At 41.3% G+C, this 12,127-nt stretch overlaps 1 protein-coding gene across 14 annotated transcripts in view; it reads right to left on the bottom strand.

Annotated features, from left to right (window-relative positions):
* Positions 1 to 12,127, bottom strand: part of PPP3CB (protein phosphatase 3 catalytic subunit beta) — a 76,862-nt gene that overhangs the window by 13,103 nt on the left and 51,632 nt on the right. For 13 of the 14 annotated variants that reach the window (XM_075610999.1, XM_075610996.1, XM_075611005.1 and 10 more), the window contains one exon: positions 107 to 204. In XM_075610999.1, coding sequence (XP_075467114.1) covers positions 107 to 204 — 98 coding nt within the window. Of the gene's footprint in view, positions 1 to 106; positions 205 to 4,011; positions 4,118 to 12,127 lie in introns of those variants that run through there. The other variant, XR_012803456.1, reaches the window with a different exon arrangement.

A 12,127-nucleotide genomic window follows, 5' to 3' on the forward strand; every position in this document is an offset into this window, starting at 1 on the left:
GAACGGAAAAGCATTAGAAATTCCCAGCATGCATTAGGTGGAGAATTAGCAAAAGAATTAGACGTGCCCCCGTCCACCTGAGGTAGAGTAAGATGTATATCATTACCACTTTGTAGGGTCTGTCGTCCTCCAGCCAGCACACCACTAGGCAACATTCCAGTGGGGGTTAAACCCTTCAGTGTCAACACACTTTCACTTTCCTCCCTAAGGCAAAAAAAAGAATCCAGAAACACAAAACCATTACGATCTTTTATTAGTGTTATGCTCTGAAGAATTGAGATAGAATAGGAAGTAGAGGCTGATCAAATACTCGTGATAAATATTAACCCAAACAAGTCATAAAACAAAGTATAGGAGGTCAAGCAGAGTGCAAACATTCCCTTAGAAATAAGGAAACATCCTGCCACTTCCTAGTGGCCTTGTCAACCCCATGCTGTATAGCTTCAGAAACAGGAATTACAAGGGTAAAATGAAACAGAATATGCCAGGTGGAAATATTTACACTGTTTTGCCATTTATGAAAATGCTAAAACGTATTAAAAAAAAAGAAAAGAAAAAGGTTGCCGCCTGCAATACATACGATTCTAAAATTCAGTTTAAATACGTTAAGATTTAGAACAAGTATTTTGCCCCATTAAAAAGGTAAACCAACCAAAAAGGTCAGAGGCATTGAATTTAGCAACTACTGTATATATCAATATATTCAGTAGGAGTGTTGGTATACCTTTGGGCGAAGGAAATTTTGCTTCATGAAAAAAAAATGACTGGTATTGAATAACACTCACACACACCTCTCTAACTCGCTACAGGAAAAAAAGTTTTTAAAAAAAGTTTCATGCCGAGTGATATATAGCCACATGAAACAGTAAACAGCATCTGCAAGGCATTTCTGAAAGTCCAGAAGTAGTAAATAAAATGTAAAAAAAATGGAGACAGAATCCAAAAGAAAACGAGCATGCACTGGTTTCAGGTTTCAGGATAGGGTCGAATTAAAAAATGTAAGGCATTCTTGAATGTTGTACCCACCCATTAGCTGCATGGCTGTAAGAGATCCACTCAGGGCTTAAACTGCTGATATTATAGGCAGCGGAATGTTGTGCGAATGTATTCCCACGACGACTGTCTGCACAAGTTCAATTCCCAAAATAATCCAGTGTAAGTAATCAAGGGGAATTACTGCATCATGTCTGGTGTTAGCTGCTCTTTTTTTACATATTAAAATAGGTTCCTATTTTGGCAACCAAGACTCACTTTACAAAAATAAAATACCGGCAATACACATTTGATGAAATTGTCACATGACATTTCTGCTTTGGGCAATTTAGACTCAGCTGAGCGTGGGTTTTAAATGTCATTAAGTATTTAAGATCAGAGTAAAATTCTCTGCTAAGCTAAGAGATACACGGATATGTTAAATCATCGAAATGTGAATCAGCTCTGCAGAATTCCAATTTTTGAGCGATATATATAGACACACATATATATATATAAATATATATAAATATTAAAATAACGGGGGAGAAAACAGGGGAGAGGGATGGGGAAAGAAAACCTCGCATCTACTTTTTACATGAATTATGCCACCATAGGCCAGAGAAATATCCTGTTTGATTTACATGAGTAAGGTATGGCGGTGCTCACGGGTTATAAGTAATATGGAAAGAAAGAGAAAAAAAGTTACCCGTATGGGAGCACTCAGGTATGCAAAAAATTAATTAATTTATTTATTTGACACAATGCAAAAAAGATTTGAATAAACAGTACAAGATTAAAAACACTTAAAAAAGAGGCATGGACCCCTGTCACGGTTGTTACCCTAAAGCACTGATGAGCAACACTAGGGAACGACATGCATTGTCAACCCTATACATAAGTAGAATAGTGACTCAAAAAACACTTTGATTTACCCTAGTGTTTTTTGAGTCACTATTCTACTTATGTATAGGGTTGACAATGCATGTCGTTCCCTAGTGTTGCTCATCAGTGCTTTAGGGTAACAACCTTGACAGGGGTCCATGCCTCTTTTTTAAGTGTTTTTAATCTTGTACTGTTTATTCAAATCTTTTTTGCATTGTGTCAAATAAATAAATTAATGAATTTTTTGCATACCTGAGTGCTCCCATACGGGTAACTTTTTTTCTCTTTCTATATATATATATATATATATATATATATATATATATATATATATATATATATATATATACACACCATAACTTAACTCAGTATTATGGTTGGCCTATCCTTTAGCTTCTGTGCATACCCAGTTAATCAACCCCACACTGATGAGACCCATTAAGGTCGAAACAGCTGTCTGTGGGTGGTTTTCTGGGTATGCACCTTAACCCTGGCTGTGCTCAAAGCTGTGACCATGCAGCAAGCTTAAGCCTATAGGGAACCATGTTAAAAATGGTTTTTGAGGCAAAAAGTGACACTGTGTGCTCATTTGCATGTCATTTCCCAGAATCCCTTGCTGCAGTGGAAGTGCTGTATGTTGGGTGATAATGGGGAAAGGCGGGGTTGCAGACCTGCCTAAGACATGCAGATGAGCATACAGTTGTATTTGCATATTTGCTTTCCTGTGGAGGGTTTTTGTCACTTTTTTTTACTCACCATAACTTAACTCAGTATTATGGTATATATATATATATATATATATATATATATATATATATATATATATATATATATATATATATATATATATATATATATATATATATATATATATATATATATATATATATATATATATATATATATATAAATAAAATGTAACTACTTTTAAATATCTTTTAAAAATGCCAATTTATTAGTGCTTGGGAATGCATTTCAAGTCCCTCCGGCAGCAAAAAATAGCATGTTAAAATTCAAGGCCACAACACTTCTTGGAACACTGCAGTTTTCACCCAAGCTGGGTTTAAGATATTATCTATGTGCTGTAACCCATAAGACAAAAATAGAACCCTCAAGAAAACCTGGCATGAAAAATACAGATTCAGGGTTTCTTAAAACACACAAAAAGCGCAACAAATAGATTATTAATTTATCAAAGTGAAAATCAAATGCTGCCTAAATACCTGCGGTTTCACAAACAAAACAACATACGGGGAAAGGGAACACTCACACTTTCCCCGCTGTTTAAATCGCAGTGTGACTCGGGGCGCACTCAGCCCTACTCCGGACTCAGCCTCCTGTTGTGTGCAGGCATGGTCCTTCCCGATCGCGTCTCTCACTCGCGTCAGGAGATGCTCCGCCTCCTTCCCTTTCCCCTGTATGTTTGTTTTGTATCAAGTAAATGTTAATGCACTATTGAGTTGGCATGTGTTTTCTTCTTTATATGAGGTATACCAGGAGCCTACCGGCCAGAGGATTTGGTCCCATGGAGCAGCAGTAGATGTGAAATCAGTGTTTATTTTTAATCACTGGGTTATTTGAACATTATATTGCACGGTTTATCAATTTGCACCACAAACACTTGTTTTAGATACAGGGTATAACTGACCGATAAAACTGAAAGGATAAATATGCATGTGCAGGTAGCAATGGTGACTAGTTTGCAACAACCTGCATAATTGCTGCTAAAGTACGGTTTAAATTTGGACATGCATTCCTAATTATATTACAAAACTGCTCAAAGTCCAAAGCTGAGAAAGCAAGTTCTGCATCAAGGAGTCGTGTGAAATTACTGAAGCCTTTCCCCACATTTGATATATTTGAAGTATTGTAGGTAGGGCAGGATAGGACACCAAATGGGATAATTCGATTTTGTCCGAAGTAGTCGTTTCGTCTGTTTTCAGACAAAAAAATCAACCATGCACCTCAACAAGATCGGTGATAAATTAGTGCAATCAAAAAGCGCTAATGACGCAAGTAAATTAAAGTGTTAATACATGCAATATAATATTAATACCAAATGCAATAAAGTCCTGTGAAACAATGTCCAAAAAGCTGCCTAAAATGTCCTGCTGGCTGTCTGGCAAACAGTTGGAGTATTGCAACAAAACAGACCTTTCTGGCGCTTGGACTAGAAAGAAACACAAAAGTTCTTGTATAGGATGTAGATCTTTGCAATATGGATAATTCCAGATCTTCTGAAGTCAAATGGAGAATTCACCTCAAGAAATAGGAGACAGAAAAACAATACCCACCATAGTGCATTATCCCAAGATAGAGACAAATAACTGATATGTATGAGGGATATCGGCAAAAGCATCATATTTAATACTTCATATGGAAAAAAGATTGTCAGAATCTACATATAAAAATGTACACTTGTACATAGGAATAAATGTGCACATAAAGTACAACAACAACAAAAACAAAACTCCTTATTTGATATTCTTGACATGTCCGCCGATTGTAAAAATTGAAATCCTACTCACAACAATGACTAGGACATAAAACTTAGGCTGCGCTTATAGTGACGGCGACGCGACCGTCGCGTCAAAACAAATGCATTGTCGCTGTTGTTGGTGCTTATAGTGCACGCAACGGCAACAAAGAAACAGTGCTACCACAAATCTGGTAGTCACTGATATTTAATTTTTTTCGGCGACGGTCTCCCCTTGCGGCCAATCAGGAGCTTCTCCGTGCCTCTGCCCTCCCCCTTTTGTGACGTCACTGGCCTTGTAGCCAGCGACGTCACCTAAACGTAAAATATAATTTTCGCAATGGCATCGGTTGCGTCGCCTTCGCCGGCACTATAAACGCGGCCTTAGTGTGGAAGTATCACTGGCGCTTGAATCACCACTCGGCTGGTACTGGGCCCCGGTCTCGCAGGTTGGCCTCGCGATCCTGACTCCGACGACTCTTCGTCGCTCGGCGTCACCACAGAGTTTTGCCTGCTACGGTGTCCGCGCTGTGCCACAAGCCCTACGCATTTCAAGACTTCAAATTGCGGGTCTCTTCATCGGGGGTATGGACTAAGGAAGTTATGTTTGGCTATTTAAGCCACATTAATCACCAGTTAATTGTTTTTACATGGTTTATCATATCCGGATGTTGCGATAGTCCATGTGCTATCTACATAAACTGCTTAGATTTCACCTATGATTTATGCATCACAATATATAATTTGTACATCACAATTAGAATTACTATAGAACAGTTGAAAAAAGTACTTGGATCATAAACCCAGAAAAGAGTGCATAAAAATGGCAATACAATTACATCAATATGTGAAAAATCAAAAAAGCCGAGAAACTAAATGGGTGTTGTGTGGACATGAAAATCACAACATATGCATATGAAATATATGAATGAACATTCATATGAATGACATCCATAGGTGTGACAAACTGCAGTAGGGTGTTATAATTCCACAGAATTAATCAGGTCTCATTTTGACCTTACATATACTGAAGTCAAAGCCAATTGATTATATATCTACCCACTAATATTTTAAGATAAGCATTGATAATTATCAATGCCAAGTGATAAATTCATATTAGGAAGAAAAAACGTTTATCAATTGTATATAGATGGTTAAAATACCACATGATCTTTTCATCATCTTACATTAATTGGATATATTCCTTACCATATCCAGTATATAGATTCTGACTAACTATCTTTTTTCGATATGGAGTATTAAATTTAATACTTTTGCAGATATCCCTGACACAGATCAGTTATTTGTCTATTTTAGGATTATGCCCTATGGTGGTGCATATTGTTTTTCTGTCTCCAATTTCTTGAGGTGAAAGTTCTGCATTTGACTTCAGAAGATCTGGAATTATCCATATTGCAAAGATCTACATCCTATACAAGAACTTGTGTTTCTCTCTAGTCCAAGCGCCAGAAAGGTCTGTTTTGTAGCAATGCACTTCAACAAACCAACAGCTGCTTCCGACAATTTAGAATTAACGCCCAAGTATTACAAACGTTAGTTATCTTAAACTCCAGTCAGGGTATCACTCAAAGGTTTAGTAGCTGTATCAGTATATGAGAAATGTGCATTTGTAGGTTGTAATATTTTTGCAGGGGTGGCCAACTCCAGGCCTCAAGGGTCACCAACAGGTGAGGTTTTAAGTATATCCCTGCTTCAGCACATGTGGCTAAATCAGTGGCACAGTCACTGCTGAAGCAGGGATAGATTTAAAACGTGACCTGTTGGTGGCCCACGAGGACTGGTGCAGGCCACCCTTGCAATATTGGATCATTGCGAGTTCTTCATAGAGAAGTCATAGTGTAGAGATGTAAAAACTTTGCACCTATGACGTTTGAAACAAACTGTACACTATAAATCTGAGAACTCACGTTGGACCTCTAAAAGATTACACCTTCAATTCATTTAAACGCAGCAGGGTTAATATTATTTCTACATTCTAATTTGCCACTATCCATCATAATGTGCTTGCCAAACTTACTAAGGGAGCAAATAATTGAGTTCTAGGTTAATGTGCCCCATTAACAATTAATCTATCATGGACATAAAGCCATTCACACATTTTGCACTGTTTTCAGATTAAATAAATTAAGCCTCAAAATATATGCTTATGACCAGGCATCTTCATGTTACATCAGTCTATTATCATAGTTATCTGTCTCCATTGTAAGTAAAAACAATAGAAAATGTACAGTCTTCAAGAAGGATGTAACAATGCTTTTTCATGTCTGATGCTTTAAAGGTAACAAAATCCTAGTTTGCACCTACTAAAACCATGAAGTCACTCAGGTCTTTCTTTTTTAACCTTATTTGAAACAAGGTGTTGCCCTGTAGCTGATCTGAAGCACTCCCAGCTACGGGGAGCAAGAATATGGGGCAAGCATCACTCTAGCAGCCAATAGAAAGCTGTGACATCATCCTGAGATGACATTACAGCTGTCCTTGCAAGTACTGGCAAAATGTAACAACTATATATTGTGGCAATCGGGGACTCCTCAGAGTTTTAAGTGCTGTAGTTCAGCTCCAGACGACATGATTTATAAAAGGTAAAAATACATTTCTTTATGGGGGACGGGACGCACCTTTAAGCAACAATATCACCTCTCGCAGCCATAAAAATAAAAAGGGACCCATAAAGCGAATTTAAGAGAACCAACTCTGCTCATTAGGCGAAAAATGGTTTGAAGTGGGGATTGACGATTTAATGGTAGAGAATGTATTCTTATTACAATGTAGATTTAGTTACACTGATAGAGAAACAGACAACTTCACCTCTTATGTAATCTAGCCAACACTATTTCTATGCACATAAACCAACAGTTTTAGAACCAAATATTTGTAATGGCAGGATTCCCTTAATACAAATATGCTGCTTGATTCATCTAGAAAACATCCATGGTCAATAATCCAGTATTGTACTATATCACGAGTAAGCACACACAATCAGTTGTAATTCCATATCCAATTATTACATTCATGCCATCAGTACTTATGAAGACATCTTTGAGTATTTCCATAAATGCAATTAAAGTATGTAATGTGAAGTCATTTATAGGGTGACTGTTTCACTGTATGGAAACCCATTCACATCAATATCTAAATCTATTTAACACAAGAGACACGCCACCCCTGACAAATAGAAAATTATAATTCAGCACATGTGAAAACTTGACTTGGTGCAAGGCAACATACCTCTGTGTAAAAAACCCCCAAAACAAAATGGTGTGTAATAAATGTATTGGATTAATGAAGGTGGAAACTACCTACCATACAGTGTCATTCTGACGATCACTGCATGTCATAAAGGCTGCCATGCAGGAGCTCATCACATTCATTGAACTCCATGGCACCTGCTTTTTTTTTTTTTAAGAGGAGGTCACTTTCCCGTGACCAGAATGCAAGAGGCCATCATCTTCCTTTTGTGAAGTGTTGGGGCGGATCACCACCATGGGATTGAATAAACAAATGGGTACATGGTTGCAATGCCACTAAGTTTTTGGCATCCAGCTTATGATAATTAACTAGGTGCCATGAGAAAGTTACAAATCACTCTTAATTACTACTACTGGGGACATGCTAACCAATAATTAGGTAAAACGTGTTAAGAGTGTTTTTAAATAATGTAGTGTTGTATGCAATGATAGAAGTACACCACATACATGCAACCATAACACAGGGTGTTTTTGAAGTTTGAAAAACTTTACATCAATATCTTACCCAGTAAAGTATATTCAAGCAAACAAACAAAATAGAAATTGATTGCAGTCCTTTTCTACCTGCTATAGTAATAGTTCATCTTCTGTTTGACGTAGAGAGAATCCTGAGATTGCAGCGGAGCACAGCATATAGAGAGGGGACCAGCAGGGTGTGGGTTAAAAATAATTTATTTAGAGAGGCGCATGCGCGACGGCAAGGAGTATGGCAGCCTAGTCTGAGAGCTCCCTGCCTCGCTTCCCGAAATATAGAGCAAAATCTACCAAAACCCACACCAAACAGCACACAAACCCATATAAAGATTAAACAATTAACCAGGATGTCGCGGAAGACCCCGAAAACGACGAAAAAACGAGGGCTACCAGAATATTTTGGCAGACAGGGGCCGCGCGGTGCAGGCTCAGAAATGGCGCCGGTTTCAAACGCCGGCTCAGAAACTGAGCCCGACAGGGAGGAGGAGGAATTAACCCTGCAGGAACAACTGCCGGCAAGACAATGCGACATAACTAGACTTTGCACTGATCTTAAAGCTTTCTTTCAAGCTGAAATAAAAGAGCTGAAAAGGGAAGTGTCCGGACTGGGGGAAAGGACAGGAGTTCTGGAAACGAAAGTGGACCAATCTATAAGAGCCATCCGGAGACAGGAAAAAAAAACTATTGATTTACAAGAACAAATTAATGAATTAAAGGAGCGTCAAGAAGATGCTGAAAATCGCGACAGGCGAAATAACCTCAGGATAAGAGGGGTCCCGGAGAGTGTCTTGGACTGTGAGGAATATATTATACACTGGATGGAGACACTGCTCCCTGAAAACCCGAAAGACACCCTGGCAATGGACAGATGTCACAGGGCACTGAGGGCTAAACCTTTACAAAACGAGCAACCGAGGGACATAGTAATACGTTTACACTATTACAAAACAAAAGAAACCATACTTAATAAAACCAGGCCCCTACCTGTTGTGGAACATGAAGGAGTGCGGCTCTCGGTGTTCCAGGACCTGTCCCCAATAACACTGGCCCGCCGGAGAAACCTACTGCCCATCACCAGAGCCCTGAGGGAGAAAGGAGTCAGATACCGGTGGACCTTCCCCTTCGGCTTACTAGTAGCTCGGGGGGGCAGATCCTTCACCATCAAGGTCCCGGAAGATGGACCCTCTTTCTTGGGCAAACTGGGACTAGCAGACGGCCCCGTAGCTGCTGACCCGGCGAGTCCAACCCCGGACCCCATCTGGTCACAGACCCCAAAGTCCCCCCGAGCGCAGAAAGATAAAACCTAAAGCTATGAATCAAAACTAAAGTTCAGAGTTATGCAGCTGTTTGGTTGTGCTGCGAAGTTAACTACAAAAGGTCCCATCGTTCACAGTTGAAAGAGACACTGTTGCTGTACGCCCTAATAGACTGCTGAAAATGGCTAGCTAGTAAGCTACAAACTCACTTACCTCCTAAGAGTCCGGATCGTGGGGATGAAGAAAAAACTGATTTCCCCATGGCGTCCAAGATGGAGCTCGTCGCAGAAGATGGCGGTGAAACACGAGGCAGATGGAGTCCACGGTGACACGCAGGAGCCGGATGGCAGGTCTGGGCGGGAGCCGGGAGAGCGCGCGAGCACCTCTGCATCAGGAGAAGGCCGGATCCAAAATGGCGGCGGCCCGGAAAGACGTCAGCAGGAAGGAGGTGGAACCGGCAAAACAGACGCCATCTTGGAGGAGGCAAGGAGAAACAGAAGGACCCGAGAGGTGGCCAAGACGCGCCGGAACGGGGAAATCGAAAAGGCCCACACCGGCATGATTTAGACAGTCCCAGCTCTCGGCGGGCAAATTTAAACAGATCAAAGCTGCGGAGGACAGCAAAAGACGGCAACGGATAAGAGGAGAAGGTTTGGGAGGTAGCGGGATAGAGGAGGAAGATGGAGAGAGGTACAAGGGCATAGGAGGAATTGAGAGGTGGGGAAAAGGGGGGTCCCAGATAGTTTAAAGGGAATGAGGGAAAAGAGGAAGACAGCACTGAAGCGACAGAGACGAAGGAAGATGCAGGTAAGATCAGAAAGAGATGATAGGAGGTTATTGGATAATTGAGGGAAAGAGGAAAGTAGGATTAAGGTAGGATAAGGCAGAAGATAGAGAGAAGGAGCAGGTAGGCAGGATAAAGAATAGATAGAACGCAGGGGGAAGATTAGGTTAACAAAGAAAGTAGAGGGTTCAAGTATGTAGATAGAGGGGGGAGAAATCTGAGGGGGGCACCGTTAGAGGAAGGGGAGACGAAGGTGATAGAATAGGAAGGGGGAGGTAGATAAGAGAGAGGTAGAGGGAACGAGGGAAGCAGAAGGTACAAGCAGGACATACTAGGAAAGGAAGAGAGGATGGAACCAGGAGTGGGGAGAACACAGTAAGGGACTGGGTGGCAACGAGAACGTAAGCTAAAGAAGAAGATATGACAAGGAGAGAGAGATGAGAAGGAGATAGAGAGAGACAGAGGTAGGGCATGAAGCTGGGAGGTGTAAACACACAGAGGAATATCAAAAGGGGATATTAAGGAAAGAGGCAAGCTAGGGACAATTAAGGGGATCGCTACACAAGAGCAACAATGAAACCCCTAGGAAAGGGGCAAGGGGACGATTGAGACCTGGTAGTTTAGCCAAAATTAGGTAGATAGCATGATTTAGTTGTTAAAGGGAGGCGAGGAGGGAGCAGCTGGGGAAGCCTGCTCCGAAGTCTGCATGGGCCTGGCGCCGAAGTGGGGGAGCAGAACCCCGAGGCGCACTGGCGCGACCTTTTGGGTTAGATGCTCAGGGAGGGGTGTTCAACATCACGCCTCAAGTCTGGACATCCGGCGCAAGAGCCATAAACCCAGAGGCGGACATGTCGGCGAAAGGAGAGATGCAAGAGAACGCCGACAAATGCTAATTGTTATTGTCTGTTGTGTTGTGTATACGTCTACCCCCCCGTCCCTTGGTGTTTGTTCCCTTCCCCCTATCCTTTCAGAGGGGCCCGGAGAGAGTCGAGCGGGCGGAAAAAGCAGGAGACCCACGAAACGACAATATCAGAAAAACAGGACGAAGCTACGTCAGAGGGCCCGGCACAGTTCTACAAATGAGTAAGGACATAGTGTTAGTATCACATAATGTTAAAGGCCTTAATAGTCCTGCTAAAAGGAGAGTCGCATTTAGAGACTACAGACGCAAAGGTGCAGAAGTGCTCTTCTTACAGGAGACCCACTTTTCCCAAACCAACTTCCCCAAATACCTCAATAAAGACTTTAGGACTCACTTCCTGGCCTCAGCACGAGTAAAAAAGAGAGGGGTCGCCATCCTAATTCACAATCATATACCATTCAGACATGACAGATCATATAGCGACAGAGAGGGGAGATATCTGATAATCACAGGCACCATTAGGGAGTATCCAATAACATTGGCTACAATTTATGCCCCAAACGACAACGCGACATCTTTTTTTAGTAGTTTCTTCAATAAGCTAAGTAAAGTCGCAAAGGGGAACATCGTAGTGGCAGGTGACCTGAACAGAGTTCTCAATCCAAACCTTGACCGTTGCACAACCACTAACAAATCACTCAGACAGGACGTATTAACTTTGACAAAAGGCCTCACAAGTTGTCAGCTTATAGACATATGGAGAGAGCAACATCAAGGAGTACGCGAGTACACGTTCTACTCCCACCCCCATAACACATACAGCCGGATAGACTACTTCCTAGTATCCAATAGATTGGTCCCTGGGGTCTCTCGCTCAGAGATCCATGATATTTCATGGTCTGACCACGCACCTGTAGAGCTGCGGTGCACATTAGTTCCGCTGGACAGACCTAGAGCGAATTGGAAACTAAACGAGATCCTCTTAAAGATCCCAGACCTTGGGCGGGAGGTGGGGGGAAAAATTACAGAATATTTTGAGGAGAATGAGGGAAGCGTGGCGTCACAAGCCACATTGTGGGAAGCTCATAAGGCAACCCTCAGGGGAATATTGATGAATCTGGCCGCCAAACGGAAACGGGAAAGAGAGAA

Source organism: Ascaphus truei, chromosome 8 (assembly GCF_040206685.1).
Source record: "Ascaphus truei isolate aAscTru1 chromosome 8, aAscTru1.hap1, whole genome shotgun sequence".
In the NCBI taxonomy this organism is placed as follows: Eukaryota; Metazoa; Chordata; class Amphibia; order Anura; family Ascaphidae; genus Ascaphus; species Ascaphus truei.